General features: G+C 35.2%; 1 protein-coding gene across 2 annotated transcripts; it reads left to right on the top strand.

The window, feature by feature from the left end:
• The first annotated feature begins 747 nt into the window (after positions 1-747).
• LOC122015845 (protein HASTY 1-like) lies at positions 748-17,025 on the top strand. 2 transcript variants are annotated; one of them, XM_042572910.1, is made up of 22 exons: positions 748-1,018; positions 2,284-2,385; positions 3,321-3,464; positions 3,544-3,624; positions 3,900-3,969; positions 4,092-4,162; positions 4,269-4,432; positions 4,527-4,598; positions 4,676-4,913; positions 6,648-6,710; positions 6,787-7,071; positions 8,739-8,852; positions 8,969-9,083; positions 9,187-9,356; positions 9,448-9,549; positions 12,036-12,139; positions 12,265-12,565; positions 13,385-13,620; positions 14,816-15,313; positions 15,396-15,690; positions 15,793-15,976; positions 16,544-17,025. In XM_042572910.1, the coding sequence occupies exons 1-22, from the start codon at positions 908-910 to the stop codon at positions 16,621-16,623; spliced, it is 3,600 nt and encodes a 1,199-aa protein (XP_042428844.1). In that variant the 5' UTR covers positions 748-907; the 3' UTR covers positions 16,624-17,025. The 2 variants fall into 2 exon arrangements, with proteins under 2 accessions (XP_042428844.1, XP_042428843.1); XM_042572909.1 differs by having other exon boundaries at positions 8,969-9,095.
• The last annotated feature ends 1,637 nt before the right edge of the window (positions 17,026-18,662 follow it).

The following is an 18,662-nucleotide window of genomic DNA, read 5'->3' as shown; positions in this document are numbered from 1 at the left end:
TTAAAAGGACACTCTGATGCATGAAGTTCCGGTCATGTGGAGTTTCAGAAAAAGATTTATGGTACATAGTTTTATCCTATTTTTTACAAGAGATTGTTTTCAGGATTCGAATCTATAATTTTTTGATCAAATAATTTTACTGTTGCGCCAAGTTTCCCCTTCTAGGTTTGACCTCTAAATTTTTTAATTTATTTTTAAATATAAAAACTTTTTTTTTAGTTATATTTTTTTCTTATATTTTATTTTAAAATAAGTTTGACAAATTTGGATTGATTGGGGCATGAATTTGGTCTATTTCGACACAGTTCAGATCCTCTGTCTCCAAATTTTTCTATCCCCGTGTCCCCTTCCAATCCATCATCTCAAGGCATCATGACATCTTTAAGATGTGTGTAGTATCCTCGTGATGTGCAAGACATCCTTGAGATATAATCTAATTCATCCGATCGTTAAGGGGACACGGGGACAAAGAAATCTAGGGACAGAGGATCTGAACTCATTTCGACACCTCTAGTTAGCTTGATGTTCTTGAATAAATTTGTATTAGTTTTTTTTTTTTTTTTGATAAGTTTGAAAACTAACATTTTGCTCATGAATAATTTATATTAGTTTTTTTAGAATTACATAATCATAATTTTTTTTTAAAATAAATGAAATTATTAAATAAAATTTAACACCGCCGTTAATGACAATAAATTTTTTTTGTTCATGAATATAAATATCCAAAATCACCGCCGTTAATCCCCTCTTTCCCATTCTCTCTCTCTCTCTCCTCACCGTCACTGGCGAAGGCGGTTCCTGATTCCTCCTAGCGATTCCGTTTCCCTCGAACCCTAATGCGTTCGACGCGATTGATCGCTTAGTCTACTGCTTAAAGCCCCAACTGGTCGATCGATCTGGACGCGCCATGGACGACTGCAGCAGCACGGCCGCCACCGTCGCCCAAGCCATCGCCGCCGCACTGGATTGGAACTCTCCCCCCGATTCCCGCAAGGCCGCTGTCGCCTACTTGGAATCCGTCAGCACCCGACTCTCTTGAATCGCTCGTTGCTTTAATTTGATCGGTTCCTGTTCGCACTTTGTAGATGTTCAATCGGGGTTCTTTTGCAATTCTACTATAGAAACGACTCATTTTGCCATGAAGTTTCCACTCCAGCCTTGAAAAATGGGCGTGGTCGAGTGAATCCAGGAAGCAAAATAAGATGAAAACACGAAAATTAATACATTGTTTGTGAACATTTGGAAATGCGCGTCACTGAATTTCTAGTGATTTCTATACTTGAAGACTGGTTGGATTATGTGCTGTAAGAGCTTATATTTCGGATGAGTAGGATAAGTTGAGGAAAGTAGAACCTTGGTTAATCACTCTGCTAAATACAGAAACACTACCCGTACAGTGTGTTTGATGAAAAAAAAATTATGTACAAGAATTCCAGTTCACTTTTAATGACCTGGCTTACATTATTAGATATAGTTGTCCCGGTTGAAATCTGATTTCACACTATAAAATCGATTATATTTTAGAAATCTGTAGTGAAAATGATCAATGAATAAGATGAGACCAACAAAAGAGGTTCAATTAACCGCACACATATATTTGTAGTACTGCCCTTAAATGTAGTGCTTCATGAAGAGAATGCAAAAAATTATGCCCTATATAATGCAGTTGAATCCAAGCAATAAACTATTTGCTGACTACAAGGCTAGACATATTCCTTGTCATTACAAAGCTCATTTTCTTTGTTGAAATCTGATGCATTCAAAAGATAAATAGTGAATGTGGTTGCTCAAAGATGTAAAAAAAGAAAAAGATATGCATAACTGAGATGTTCGTGATGTTTGGTTCCTTTTACATTTTTGTAATTCACATAACGCTATTTGCGTCGGGTTCATTTCTGTATTGGAGAAAATGGTCATTCAGTTTGTAGCATATGAAGAGTAGCATGTGAAATTGGGGCCAGACTCGAAGTTTGAGAATACTTATCCAGTCAAGTTCTTTCAATTATTTCTACAACTTCTTAACGCATATGGATGACTATGATTCCTAGACATTATTCCCTGTTTAATTGTCTGTTTCTGTTTCATTACTAGAGAGAAATCTAGTGTATCTTTGACTATTGTTTCATAGCCATACTTAGGGAAATCTAGTGTATCTTTGATTATTGCTGCATAGCCATCTTTAACTTTTAGGTGCTTTGTTAAAATGACTTAATCAATGCCTAGGTTACTCTATCTGAATTTTTTATGTGTGACATTGGTCTTTGTTCTCACTATGCTATGTAGGTCAAGAGTGGGAATGTTCGAACTTTGGCTAGCACATCTCTTCTCCTAGTTCGAAGTGATTGGACCTCTGAGATTCGACTACATGGGTTTAAGATGTTGCAGGTCTGTGCTTATTGATCCTTATCTTACATTGAACATAAAAGGGAAATGCTTGATTTTTAACGGTCACATCCTTTTAAAAGGGAATACATATAATCAAATTCACTAAATCCATTTGTTGCAGATTATAGCATAATTTTTTTTTAGTATAATATGATTCACAGTTTGTACTTTACATAATATAATGCCATTCATATAAAATAATATGTATCATATATTTGAATTGATTATAAAAGAAACATGGTATTCATTTAGTCCTTTGTGGTTTAGGACGATTCATATTTTATACAATTAAGAAATAAATTCTATCAAAAAAATTCGGTTCTGCTTGTTAGAATGAACATTACCCATCAAAAAATGACCTAGTTCATTGTAATGAAAAAGAAAGAAAAAAAAAATCTTCGATTATATTAAATAGAGAAGAAGGGGCGGAGTCTCAAAATTGACAATGATGTGCATGCAAAAAATTTTCCCTGCGCAAATATAGAGTTATATCAGTTGAAATAAGCTTAAGTTATTTGAAATACTTTTTAAAATTTAAAAGTTAGATGCTAATTTTAGTCATCTATATCTAATTGGTTATTCTTTGACTTGAGCTTATGTTTATGGCTTTTTTCAACATAGTTAGGTATAGATAATTCATACTTCATTTTGTTTGCTTGTAAATGAATGACTTTGATATGTTGCTAGTTCTTGCTAACAATATAAATATATAAATTGGTACCTTTTTCTTAACTGCTGCACCTTTTTAGGTCTGATTAATTCCATCTCTGCTAACTAATTTTTGTATTATGGAGAAAGATTTCATCTGTTATATCTCCGTAGTCCTGGGATAACTCTTTTTCCTCATATACCATTCAATAGCTACTTAAGAATTATAATTATATTGCATGTATAACAAGATGTCAGTATGGTGATTTTACTTGTATTTTCTGTAGCATTTGGTTCGATATAGATGGGATGAGTTCAACATTACAGAAAGGAGAGAGTTTGCAAACCTTACAATTAGTATAATCTCAGAGGTGGTGAACCATCAGGAGGAATGGGCATTGAAGAGTCAAACAGCTGCTTTAGTTGCTGAGGTGCTTTTATTTCCTGATCTTTACAATGATATTTCTACATTATGCATAGAGTTATATCATTGGCCTTTGCTGGCATAAGGTTGTGCGACGAGAAGGAGTAGCACTTTGGCATGAACTTCTACCAACTCTGGTTTCTCTATCAGCCAAAGGTCCCATTGAGGTACTAATCACTTCAATGTCTTTTCTTTTCTAGTCTCTTTTTTATTTTAGCTCTGCTCTTGATGATTGGTATATTGAAGGGGAGCCTTGGCGCAACGGTAAAGTTGTTGCCATGTGACCAAAAGGTCACGGGTTCGAATCCTGGAAACAGTCTCTTGCAAAAAGCAGGGTAAGGCTGCGTACAATGGATCCTTCCCCGGGACCCCGCATGGTGGGAGTTTCGTGCACCGGGCTGCCCTTTTCTTGATGATTGGTATATTGTTTGTTTTGAATCAGGCTGAGTTAGTTGCCATGGTGCTGAGGTGGCTTCCTGAAGACATCACAGTTCATAATGAAGACCTAGAAGGTTCTATAAGATTTTCTTAGGGAACAATTTTTAATTTCCACAATTGAGTTGTTAGTGGATATAGATTAATGGGAAGAAAAATAGTACCTTCATGACATCATATGTTTCTGGGAGTGTAACAGGTGACAGGAGAAGAGTATTGTTGCGTGGGCTTACTGAATCATTGGCTGAAATTTTACCACTATTATACACTGTAAGTTTGGTGAACCTCAGTAAAAAAGAGGTTATTTTGTTTAGTTAGGCAAAGTGTTAAGACGAAGGATATTGTTAATCAAGTAAAAGAGAAACTTTTGTTTTAGTTGCTTGAGAAACATTTTGGAGCTGCTTTGAGAGAGTTCATGGCACAACAATTAGATGCTGCAAAACAACACACAACTGCAGTAATAGCTTCTCTGAATGCTGTAAATGCGTATACTGAATGGGCTCCTGTGCCTGATCTTGCAAAATATGGTTTGATCCATGGGTATGCATATATTATTATCTGAACATCTATTATTTAGAAAAAATAGATAACTTGAAGATTGCCCCTGATAGGGATAATCATTTCTTCCTGACAGGTGTGGATGCATATTGCCTTATAATGAATTTCGCCTCCATGCTTGTGAGTTTTTTAAATTCCTTTCTCAAAGGTATGATGTATGCATCAGAATAAATCTGTGCCAGTGCTATGGTTGATCAATGTTTAATCTTTGTCTTGTACATACAGGAAAAGGCCCACTGATAATACAGCTGTGGAGTTTGATTCTGCAATGATGTCTGTCTTCCAAATTTTAATGAACATTTCAAGAGATTTTTTCAATAAATCTAAGTCAAACTTTAGTGCAATTGATGAAACTGAGATTGAGTTTATGGAATCTATATGTGAGTGTATGGTAACTTTAGCTTCTTCCAATGTGCAATGTATTACTGGTGATGGAGCAATGACTTCTCAATTTCTTCAACAGGTGAGACCTAGTGCCTTCTTATATTATGCAGATGATGCTCAAATAGTTCCCTTCAACATATTTGTTGAAATGAGTAGCATTTTCGCTCAATGTTTGATAGATCAGATTCCAGAAGTATCAGGTGTGGGTAATGTTAAAGTTGGGTTCCTTAAGTACAAAATTCTTTACATCGGGTCTCCGTAGGTTTTATGAAGTGATAGGGCACAGCTTTTTGATATACTTGTTTAGAAAACAATAATTCTCTTTTTAAGGGCCCAGCAGGGCTCACTAGGTGTTCTAACTAATTAAAAAAACAATCCTTGTCTTCCTTCTCATCAATGGCCTATGGCAGAACATGTCTCCCTCTGCATGATTCTTGTTGTGCGATCTAAAGATCTTGCTAGTTGTTACTACAACAAACACGAGGTGGTGATTGGAAAGAAGTGATCAATTTGATGGCGATATAGTGATGCTAGAAACAGTTCTTGCTAGTAAAGGGTGATTTTACTTGTGAGTCGATGAAGAGATTAGGGTTGAAGGTGCCAACGTTTTTTGGGTGGGTGATTCAGCTTGGTATCCTTTGATGCCAAGATTGATTGAGAGGAAGGACTGCTATTGTTGTAGGTGGTTGTGGACATGGACAATAGCAGCTGTGTTGGTCAAAGAGAAACGACGGGGGCAATTATGTTTACAACATGAGCTTGGTATTGATGTTGTTGTACCCATGTCACCAAATCCTAATGGGTTATATGTTTATCATAGCAACAGGGGTTGTCAATGCTTGTTTCTTGATTTGCGGCATCAGGAGAGGTTTGGGGGTTGATGCTTTTGGTGCCCGCTGATCATGGGAGATTGGAGGGTTCATGTTGAATGATCCAGCGAGATGGATAGCCAATGGGCAACAAAGATAGCAAGTTGAAGCACTGCCTCTGATGATGTTGGTGGTTTGTAAAGACCCTTGGGGATCTTCTTTAACAAATTGTACGATGGGGCTTTGCTAATTTATGGTATGGTGTCATTGAATGGGGATGATAAAATGAGATTAGGCTTATGTCATTTGACACAATACAAGGTAGATCTGTGTCTCAGTTTGGAATCTGGAGGGATTTTATATTTTGGTGGATGATCTCATGAGAGAGAAGCCCAAATAAGAAAGGAGAAAAGCAGTATTATTGTTGATGGCCAGAATGATGGGACGGTGGTACCTTTTTGTGGTTTTTAATAACCTGGTTTCATTAAGATTACTAGGTATATTGGAAATGAGAAAATGATAAATAACATTTATAGTTTAGATCTAGACCCTGAAAATTTCAAAGTGATCTTTAATATTTGCAAAAACATGGGTGGATCCTTTTTATGCAATTTGACAGGGAATTTGGTTCTTGGTGTTATTAGTTGAATCGGCTGTTGCTGTCCAGCTGTTCTAACTGAGAAGAATTGTCCGTTTGCTTAGTTGGATGTAACCTCTTTCTAGGATTTTTGATACTTTCTCTCATCCAAATGAACAACTTCTAGTTCTCACGTCTCTTTCAGCATACTGATTTCCCTCTTTGATGAACCCAACAATGCAGATAATTTAATTATTATTATATTATTTATTTATTATCTGCAAATATATCCACACTTCTCAATACCCAATCTACTAATTGGTTGAACTTGACAATGTATTCATAGGATCTATAATCTCTTTGTTTATATTTTATTTGCATTATGTTGGTTATATCTAGGTTTTAATTGCATACCTTCTCTTTTCAGATGCTGGAGTATTACCAACATGTAAAGTTTGCCCTCCATTATCAATCCTTGCTCTTTTGGCTCGTAAGTATAACTTCTTGCTCTGGATTTCTTAAACACACAGCTAGCGTCATTTATTATCTATACCTGCGATGCACAGGTAATAATGAGAGAACCTGTTTCAAAGGGGAAAAGTTCTGGACATAGTTTGGGTGAAAATTTTGTTGGCAATTTGGGAATTGCCTCCAAACCCTCCGATAAAGAGAAGATTATCATGTCAGTCCTTGTCAATGATGACATTTGTGCAGCTATCTTGGATATTTCTTTCCTGAGAATGTTGAAGAAAAATCCATCTGCAGGCAATCTATCTACTCAGAATGACTTTGAACTATGGGATGATGAGTTTGATTCAAAAACTGACTTCAGTCAGTATCGCTCTAGGCTGGTATGACTTCTATGCATTACAATTTATAAGATGCATCATCAAACACATAGAAGAATCACTTGAACGGATGATGACTTCTATTGCATTACAATTTATAAGATGTATCATCAAACACATGGAAGAATCACGTGAGCCTGTAACTTTCTCATTTTACATTAGTAATTAGTGACTAACTTCTCCTTAACTTTAATGTCGTGTTTTTGGTGAACAACGTCATGCTCATTGTGGATAAGATTTGATATGAAATCTTCCTTTTCCCCTGACATTTCGTCTTCCTCTTTCCCAGACATTTTTTAGTTCTTACTTTTCATTAGAAAAAGTAACAAAAATTCTAGTTTGTTTGTGCATTAAATCTGTTTAGTTGTTTAGTGCTTTTGGTTACCACAATTTTCTTATACCAGCAGTAATTTAGTCATCAACATTGTCTTAGAAAGCGGTCTATGCAGCCATATGCGCATATATGAATAGAGTTTGTGTATTTAATTATCTAGTTCATATTTAATCTGATTACATCAGAAGGGACTAAATCTTTTTTAATTCAAAAGGTAGATGTGTAAAGGAATCATTAAAATCTTGATTTAGAAAAAAAGGGTCATTAGCTAAGGATTTATATGGGATTTACTATAAGCCTAAGGCAAATTTGTGCACTTGACCAAGAGAGCTCTAATTTTTTTTGTATATCAAGAAGAAAACTGAGGATCTTAGAACCACTGAACCACCACTAAATTTGGAGTAAGTGTAAGGATTGACAAATTAAATTATGTTTTATGATTATGAAGTTTTTTAGGGTGTGCTTTTCTAATGACTAATAATTTTGCACATTTGTTTTTGATGCTTGTTAAACTGTGGCAATATGTTCTGCTTAGTGTTTATTTGTATGTGTCTGAAACTTGATTAGATGGTATTTCATTACAAATCACATATGCATCCACATAGTTGCCATATTGTATGTGAGCTGCGTGGTAACCTAATTGCTTTCTGCATAAACTTCTCAAACCTTGGTGATAAAAAAGCCTTAATTTTGGTCGACTCTTTATCCTTCTCTATGGGAAAATTTCATTTTTATGTTACATATTATTGCACATCACATATGGTACTTCAGGTGCTGTGTCTTCTCATGCCTTCTTTGGATAAATTTTTTTTACAACCATTAACTTATTGAACTGTTCAATAGGTGAAACTACACTCCCAAAGAAAAGATTATCAGTAATGTGGGCTATATATCAGATTTAAGTTTTAAATATAGTTTTCCTCTAGGAAGTTTTAAAAAATTAATTGCAGAAGTTATTGCAAGTTCTCTGGTTGTCCTATGGGTGACTGTTTTTTTTTTTTTTTTGCCCGTTTCATATTTGTTGCTGGGATATTGTCTCCAGCAACATGTTTTGACTTATAGTCGGTTATGATATAATGTTTGATTGATCATCATAAAAATTTATTGAGTGTACAAGTGTATTAGCTAGTAGGCACTAGTCAGTTTTGAACCCTTGATTAATGTGTGAATTTACAACTTTGTAATGTTTTATACCCAAATCTAGTTGATTTCACGGGTTCCATAACTGGATAACTGAGGAAGGCATTATCTGCTGATAATAATTTGGAGATCTCATACTTTGTTAGATTACTATTGGATGTAGTTTCACAATCTTGTACTGTATTATTTGATACAGCTGGAGCTTATTAAACTTATTGCTGTTCAAAAGCCATTGCTTGCTGCAACAAGAGTTTCAGAGAGAATTACTATGATTTTTAAAAATTGTGCTCATGCTTCTGTGTCAGCTCAGGTTTGACACTTGAATTAGTAGAAGCCTAGGTCATTTACTGGAAACAAAATTTATTCCTGATCTAATTTAAGCAGAGTTTTGTTGTTGTTGTTGTTGTGTGTGTGTTTGAACCTTAGGAATTAGCAATGCTAGAGAGTGCTCAAATGGGACTTGAAACAGTTGCCAGTGCGATATTTGATGGCTCAGTTGAATTTGTGAATATTGTTGCTGAGTCCAAGTTGCAATTACACAGTACGTTTGAAGGTTGGCCTTTGTGCTCCATGTCATTGATGAAGGCTTGTATGTTTCAGTTACTTTATTGCATAATTAAATTCCCTGCTGCCGCCATACTCAGGTCTTCTTCAACATTTCCTTTCCTTAAGATGGACTGAACCAGCACTTGCAGTAATTCTCTGTAGATACTTGGATTCGTTGGGACCTTATTTCAAATATTATTCCGACACAATTGCTAGTGTTGTTAATAGGCTTTTTGAGCTGCTAACATCACTTCCTATTGCAATCAAGGTTTGTCAAAAGGCCTATTTCCGGAATGAAACATCTTAACTTCAGTTATATTATCTTCTCTGAGTTATGGATACTTTACACTATTGTGCAGGATCCTTCTTTAAATAATACTCGACATGCTAGACTGCAAATTTGTACATCATTTATCCGCATCGCCAAAGCTGCTGGGAGAAGTCTTCTTCCTCATATGAAGGTAATTTCAACTTGCTCATGAATTCAAAGGCACAAACCTTTGTGAATTTGCACAATCTTGATTTTAGTTATTAAATTATTCACAATTGTATCTTGTATGGGTTGTGATGTTAACGACTAAAATACAATGCTGGAAACTGGTTAGAATAGTGCGTGTAACCTTACTGGCCAACAAATGCAACCTGTTAAAGATATTAGTTAATCAATTAATTTCTTAATTCCTTCTGGTAATCCTTAACTTTTGGTACCATTTAACAGTTCTATGCATACCAATGGAAGCCTAGAAGTGGGGCTATAAAAGTTGGATCCATCTGTATTTGATGGACTGATTGATGGGTAAATCATAGTATTCACCATGCCTACAAGTATTGCACCAATGCTTATTCTTTAAGGGGACCCTAGTACCTAATGTAGCCTTTTTTATAACGTTTTCCCTGTAATTCTTTTAATTAACCACTGCTCCATGGCAAAGCCCTCTAGCAATGGAGCCTCAATTCTGAATCCCAATGATTGACTCTTAAACTCTCATTGTATGAGTCAATTCTCCCCATCAATCTTAGTTCTTTCAGATTTGAGCTTGTTTGGATCCTCCTAATTTTCAAATGTTTAGTATTAATTTCTAGATAATGTTGATTATACTAAAAGGTGAACAAGTTAATAAACAATTGAGAAACTTAAACTAATAATGAACATTTCAAGGTCTAATCAGATTCACACATAGCCAACAGAATATTGGATACAAGCAAAAAAGAATGAATATTTCTGTCATGAGATTGTTCATGTCCTATGGGATTTGACTAGATGGTCTGTAGCACCAAGAACCAATTTGAATTCGGAAGGAATTGTGACAACTTAGGTATTGATGAAAGTTATACTACCTATGGTGTGTTTGAATAGCTACTAATGTCATGCTATTTCTGTTCATCCCAGCCATGACAATGTCAATCTTAAATCCCTACTTGTATCGGCCATACATGCCTTTAGTTCAACGGTTTCTACTCTATGTAATAAACCATTTTAGACTATTGAGTCAATGATATTAATGAAATTTGCAATATTTTCTTTGCATAGTTGATAGTTGATACATCCTTACTTTGCAGCATCAATGGTGTTCACTTTAACCCATAGCTCATACAACCAGTCTGGTAGTTATGTCGCGTGGTAGAAAATTTGCAACTATGACAACCTATAAAAATTTACAAATAAACTTGTAAAGCAAATATGCCAAGTTTTGCTTAGATTATTTTTGTAAGACATTCCAACACAAGTCTCGAGGAAATATTCTAGGTGGCTTCACAAAACAGATATTGGGGGCCTTTATGCTAGATGTATAGATTGGCATATGTAAAGGGTGTTGCCTCTTTTGTAATTGCTCACTTTTTTTGTAAAAAAATCTTATTCTCTTATTTGTATTGTTGATTTTGACTGCAGTCCTTTCCTTTGCGAAAGTTACATAAATAGGGAACATAGCAAATGCATATGGCAATGAAGAAATAGGAGATAGACCATTGCATAAACTGATTAGAGCTCATTATCAATCCAGATGTTTCACAGATTCACTTTGCAATATGGCATGAAATTCTCCATCACAGTGTGTTGGCTACATAGAGTCAACTGTTTATGGCTGTGATATAAGATTGCACATCATTCATAAGGCATTTGAGGAGTTTTGTTGTCAAATAGAAGACTTCTAACCAAATATGTGCATCATACGTATATACTCAAGCAATCATCACTGATCAGGACAACATCTTAAAAATTGTGAATGATTCAAAAAGGTTGCTATTGTTTGGCTAGATTCATAAGTAGATAATTTTATACGAACTTTGGTCCAATTTGCCTAAAGATATTTTTTTTATCAACATAAAACATGTATTTTTGCACCAACAAGGTATTTCTTTACACATCTGGTCAATTATCTTTTCTTCTGTTATCTGAGAATCATCTGGCCTCATTCAAAAGGGAGAGCAGCGGTATGGAAGTTGTCAGATTCTCGCAAATGCTCCCAATAATATATTAGTCATGAGAGAGAAACAGCAAGTGTTTTGTTCCAATACCTGCTATCTGTTAGTGCTGTGGAATACTTGTGAGTGTAAATTTGGGTTTTGCCATGTGTTTTTGGATACTAGGATCTTCATAATGCATAATTTGTTTTCAGAAGGGCATCCTGGTAGTAGGCTTTTCATCCATAGAATGATTTGTAAAGGGTCAAGCTATGCAGATGTAGCAGAACTGCAGAAGGGCTTTTTCTTTGATCTAAGCATTAACCATAATATTATTTCTAGTGGTATTTATGATTTTTTGCTTATTAGTTACCATTTTTGGAAATCTCAACTTGTAAAAATGTTCACTTGAATATTTTTATGTAGGTGTTACTTGTGTGATTGTTGTGAATTACTTGTGCAAATGTTGGAAAAAAGTTGTAGTGGATCTGGTTAGCAGCCAACTAATTGGATTTTTAGCCAAACTATACTTCTAATGTTGTAGGGCATTGCTGACACCATGGCCTATCTTCAAGGAGAAGGTCGGTTGCTGCGGGGTGAGCATAATATTTTAGGCGAAGCATTTCTTGTTATGGCAGCTTCTTCTGGGTAAGTTTCTCCTCTGATGGTCATTGCTTCATCATCCACCTTGGCAATCCATAGTCATTCTGTTTCTTACCTCTTTCTTTATGGAGAGGGAATAATGAATATTATATATGTTATCTTGCTTTCAGGATTCAACAACATCAGGAAGTATTAGCCTGGTTGCTTGAACCTTTGAGCAAGCAATGGACCCAGTCAGAGTGGCAAAATGCATTTTTATCTGATCCGGCTGGTCTAACCCGATTGTTCTCTGATCCTCAATTTATGTGGTCAATTTACCATAACGTGACCTTTTTTGAGAAGGCACTCAAAAGAAGTGGAGTTAAGAAGCCTGCCATGAATCTACAGGGAAGTTCAGAAGCCACTGATGCATCTACTCATCCATATGCTATGTCTTCTCATTTGTCATGGATGCTGCCTCCTCTCTTGAGGGTGAGTAAAGTTGTCAAAGCTTCTTTGTCGACTTTAATGATTGGTCATACTGCAATCTTATAGAAATTTTCTTTTAGCCTATGGTAGCACACACTTTAAAGCTCCTCTCTATTTTGTCCCTTCAGTTTTAATTTTCTTTATTGTAGCTCCATCAATTTCTTTTTCTTGTTGACTAATCCAAAATATCAAAAATATGATACTTGTACTGGTTCATCTAACTTAACGATTCTTTCACTTTTTTTTTTATATTGTTGAAACCAAATTTATCTATGTTTAATTCTGTTTAGGTCAAAACCTTTTTTCTGTTTCCTTCAAGGGAAAGAAAGGAGAGGAAGAAAAAAAAGAAGAGAGACAAAATTGAGCATTTGGGAAAGAGATCAGTGTACTAGGGAAAGAGAGCAATAAAGAAATTTCTAACAAATAAACAGAGCTTAAAAGTACTTTTTTTTTTCTCTGTTTCACTTTCATTCTCGCGTTCTTTCTCTTATATTTCTCTCTTGAAACATTACCATAATTTATATTGTTTCTCTTGACAAAGCTTCGTTTATACTTGTCTAGGCTTTCATCAATTAGCATACTTTCTATGCAAGTAATGTACACCACGTATATGTTATGTTGAATATGATTGGTAGCTAGTGTTGAAATAACTGACAGCTTAATGCATGTGAACCTAGAGTCATAGAGGAAAACAAAATCTTTTACACTGTTATCACATTGTCAAAGACTAGCATTTGTAACGGCATTAGATAGATGCCTTACATGTACTTTATGAAGTTCTTATAAAATCACTTAGAGTTCTTGTTTTTTGTCCTTCCACAGTTGTTACGATGCATACATTCTCTATGGTCTCCACCAATAAGTGAAGCTTTGCCAGCAGAAATTAGAGCAGCAAAGGCTATGAGTCATGCTGAGAAGGCTAGCCTTCTTGGCGAAAGCACTAAATTGCTAAAAGATCTGTCTACTTCAGGAGATGGACGCCAGGCTGACACAATAAGAGAAGAAGAGTTAAGTGAAAATGACTTGAGAAATTGGCTAAAGGGAATCAGGGACAGTGGGTAAGGATGATAATGCTGTGCTTGTCTTTACTTCTTTGAAGCATGAAAGATTTTTGTGTCCTTATCCTTATTGTTTGGTTGAGCTAGCAACAATAATTATGTCTTATTAAATGAAAAGAAGCAGCTTGGATGGCCAAAGCGATTTGCACTATTTATGTGTTAAGGATGCGAAGCCAAACCATAAGCTGCATTGGTAAACAAATGTTCCTTGTTGGAATCTTATTAACAACTTAGAAAGAGACCAAGGTGATCAACCTACTTACAAGTCACAGCAACATCATGCACTGATACCAAAAGCTACACATGGAAATATATTTCCTTGACTAACTAAAATTTCATTTCTCAACAAACTTAATGCCTGTTTCTAATAGAGTAGGAAATAGTCAGAATTGCGGAGTATATTATGTTGAGCATAACTTGTGAATTATTATAGGCACTTGCCATATAAGTTACAATTACTTCTGATACTTGAGGACTTTAACAAGCTGAAGTTAATTGGTACATAAATACCATTACAAATTTCCTTAAATTTAAATTATCATTCTTATTCAATGTATTCTGAATCATCAATCTTGGAAATGCCAATTCCTGAAGTGGGGAATCAACAAGAAACTAGCTTTAAGCTATTGGAATAATAACTTGGCTCGAAGTGTATCTTAGTGCAGTTATTGGAAACCCCTATTGTCATTCTAGTCATTTTGTTCAATATTCCCTTATTCAGCAATATTGTTGGTGGATTCTGTTAGGACCAAAAGAATTAAGATATCTCCACAATGGTATGATATTACCCATTTTGGGTCTAAGCTTTCATGATTTTGTTTTTGGGCTCTACCTAAAATGCCTCATACCAATGGAGATATCTTTCTATGATAAACTCATGACCTTTCCCATATGTTTTCAATGTGAGACTATGTTTGCAACCTTGCAATCCTAATAGATTTTGCATGCAAGATATAGGAGTCTGGCATAATTGTGGGTCCACAATCCTTTCTTTTTGTTTTCGGTTACATTTTCTTTAATCTTTTATGCCATATGATATATGAAAGAGTTTGTTAACCAAGAAATGATTTTCATGAGATATTATACCATGCATTATTTCCATCTTTGCCTCTCTATGGTTGTTTCATTGTCTTGCAGCCCTTGTATATTTTATTTGTCACACCTAAAAAATAACAATTTGTTTGATTCATTGTAGCTACAATGTAGTAGGACTTTCGACAACCGTTGGCGACACATTCTTTAAATGCTTGGAGAGTCATTCTGTTGCATTAGCTCTAACAGATAATGTACAATCAATGGAGTTTAGACATCTACGACTACTTATCCACTCAGTCATCATTCCTTTGGTGAAATTCTGTCCTCCAAACTTATGGGAGCTTTGGCTAGAAAATATCTTACACCCTTTACTGATCCACTGCCAGCAAACCCTTGCTTGTTCATGGTCCAGTCTTTTATGCGAAGGTAGGGTAAAGGTTCCTGATTGCTTTGGCAATCTTTCTGGTCTGGAGCTGAAGGTGGAAGTGATGGAGGAAAAGTTGCTCCGTGACTTGACTCGAGAAGTGTGTTCACTTCTCTCGACTTTGGCTTCACCACCTCTGAACACTGGGCTTCCTTCTTTAGAGCAGCTTGGACCTGGTAATCGTGTTGATTCACTTAAAGATTTGAATGCCTTTGCCTCAAATTCTTTGGTCGCGTAAGATCCCTGGCGCACATAAAATTCCAAATTCCATTACAGTGCCCTGTATATTTACTTTGCTCCAACTTATGCTCTGCAGCTTCCTCATGACTCGCCAAGGTCTCGCTCTGCACTCATTGAGAATAGGCATAAACGCATTGGCATGGACCGATGGCGATTCTGTGAATAAAGTTATCCCTTTCTGTGGGTTGATTATTGTTCTTGCTATTATAACAAGCAGTGTGGAACTTAGAGAGATTGTCTCCAAGGATTTGTTCCTTGCTTTAATTCAAGCTTTATCACTTGAGTCCAATGCCATGATTAGCTCGGACCTCCTTGGATTGTGTCGTGAAATATATGTATATCTGGCAGATAGAGATCCTGCACCACGCCAGGTATCTTATTACTAAGATTTGTGCTAAGTCAAACTTTAGATTCAATTTTTTTCTTCCCATAATTAGGACTAATGTAATGAGGTGTAATTGCTTTATACATAGGTTATGTTGAGCCTCCCTTCTATCACAAGCAATGATTTGCTTGCTTTTGATGATGCTCTGATCAAAACTAGTAGCCCTAAAGAACAAAAGCAACTCCTTAAGGGCTTGCTTCTATCAGCTACTGGAAATAAATTGAGAGCTCTTGCTGCCCTAAGGACCACAAACATCATAACAAACGTTACAGGTGAACTTTTTTTCTTCTTTTCCAAATCTCTTTCTATGCTGTTTTTTTTGTCGTCGATGGGACAATTTTCAATTGTATTTCTTTTGTGATTTCTTATTATTAAAAGAATACCATTGTTGCAAAAGATACAACCATAATCCAATGACTGCCTTTCAGAAGTCAAAAGTAGTGAAGATTTCTCTACATGTTCTTCCCTATTATTTTCTTCCATATTTTCATGTCTGTCTACGTTAGGAAGTTCAACATTGAAAGGGTCAGTGGTAAAGGTAACATCAATTCTATCCTTGGGTAAAAGATCAGAATCATCTGACACCAAAGGGTCGAATCCTTGCTTTAGGACAGCGAGCTTTGGTTTCCATTTTTCTTAACTCTCTACTACTGTGTTCATATTAGAATTTGTTGTTTGACTCATCATTTGATATCTCTTGCACGAGAGAGTCCAAGTACAAAATAATCTTCAATTGCTCAATTGAATAGATATTATTTCTAATATTGTGGTTCTTACATTTCCTTGTAGACGAGTGACTTAATTCTTTCGGTGCCTTTTTCTTTATTCACATTTTTCAGCTAGAGCAAGGAGTTCAGCTTCAAACTCTGGACACAACACTGAGGAAGATGGCACCATTGGCTTGGCAGCAATAACTTGAAATACTTTGGTCTCTATATTGTTCCTCACATATCACATTATTGACAATGGCACAAGAAGTTCCAAAGTGAGCTGAGAGAGATCAACCAAGATATCCAGATTCAAATCCTATAGGCAACGCTGCACCGATTCAGGATATCTAAAGAGCGAATCAACTCTCTACGTGTTACTACGATTTTAGCAAGGCTTTTTGTCGTTTGAGCTCAAACTGTGATGTATCAATGATTTGAGCAAGGATCTCTGATTCGATTGTGTATGTTGCACGCTTGTCCAGTGAAGTTAGTTTCTGTTGTAAAGTATGGCGATCTGTAACTTGAATACCTCAATTATTGGTGGCTTAGAAATGTAGTTCTACTAAATTCTGAGTAAAAAGTAAAAAGGCTGTTGCTTGTTCTCAAAACCATCACAAGTATCTTTGTTTTGATCATTATGAAAGGGACATTTTGTTTTTATCACATTAGTTTGTATGAGCTAAACTTTATTCCATGGGCAAGAAGTTAATTTTTACCTTACATTAGTAAAAAGTAAGGTCTTCAAGGAATTATTAATATTGTTAGTTTGACAATTTTATAGGTAGATATTTTATTTAAAAAAAATGCTTTTAATATTTTTGTCTTTTTGGTGTAATGTAGTGGTAAAACACTCCTAATAATAAAAAGATTATAATTTTAATTTTAAATGAGTGAATATTTTGAAAGTTTATTTTTGAATATGTATAACTTGTGTTTTGAATTTATTCGGTAGATAAATTAACTTTTAGGATTAGTCCGGTAAAATCTGTATATCTAGATTATTTTTTAAAAAAATAGGTCAAATTGAATGTTGGAGTTGCTATAGTGAGCAAAGTGTATAATATCAATAAAAAAAACAGAGCTAGTAGATGTCCAAGAACTTATATATCTTCTCGAAAACTACATTTATATTAAAATTTGCACCATCAAATATGCTATACTTTCTTATCTTTCATACTTAAAATGTAGAGCCTTATCAAACTATTGATCCCGTGATTAAGATATAAAGTGTTGTCACATAAAATATTGAAGTTGAAACTCAGTATGTCTCAATCATATGCTTTCAGTTGTATATTTATGTTTATCTCCCTTTATATTCGTAGGATTAATTTTAAGAGGCCGTTGACGTGACACTTCCATGTTTTTTTTTAGTAATGATTCATAATTTACTTCTTCTATTTTGACCGATAAAAATTAACCAAGATAATGAAAGTGAACGAATCATCTTGCTTTCGCCCCCATAGTAAAACCTGAAGATTCTCATCATAATCTTTCGATATCTAGACATCTTTCGATCACGTACGATCACCATCTAAGTGTAGGGGACTAGGAAGTTAAGAGTTATTTGAATATAACGCACACGTCCAAATCGAATTTACTAACGATAGAGAGCATCCAAAATTATGGGACCCAAGGAATTGACAAATATGATTGCACCACAGGGGATGGCCCCATCTGTGTTTTTTTTTCCATGCTTTTCGACGCTTTTCACTGACCAGAACAGAATAAAACACTAATATCATAAATGCAATCGAATCAAAAAGGCACGTGCGAGGCACGCGAGGTCCAATCATTTGAGGGAAGGAAATTTATCAGAGGCCCCTTTATAATCGGTTTTTACTAAATCACTCTTAAATGATTGCTATTATTTTAGAATTTCAATGATTAATTTCTAAGTGTGTACATTTTTCCGATAAAAGAATCATTAGAAAACATCGTCTATTTTCAAAATTAGAAGCTCAAACATTTGAATTATAAAACAATAATAATAAAAATAATAAATATAATAGGTATTTTTAATTTTTTTTACTAAATGAGTAATGTAAAACACATTTTAACATGAATAACTTCTAAAAAAAATTTTAAAAATAAAAGGATGACTATATGAAAAAAATCAAAAATGATATGTTGCACACCTGAGAGGGGCACAGATGGGGCAGGGTTGCCACATCAGTGCACTCCCTAGGCGTGGACGTGCATCGACACGGAGGGCGCGCAACATATCATAACTCATGAAAGAATTCATTAT

Source organism: Zingiber officinale, chromosome 8B, assembly GCF_018446385.1.
Source record: "Zingiber officinale cultivar Zhangliang chromosome 8B, Zo_v1.1, whole genome shotgun sequence".
Lineage (NCBI taxonomy): Eukaryota > Viridiplantae > Streptophyta > Magnoliopsida > Zingiberales > Zingiberaceae > Zingiber > Zingiber officinale.
This window is presented reverse-complemented; position numbering and strand designations above follow the sequence as displayed.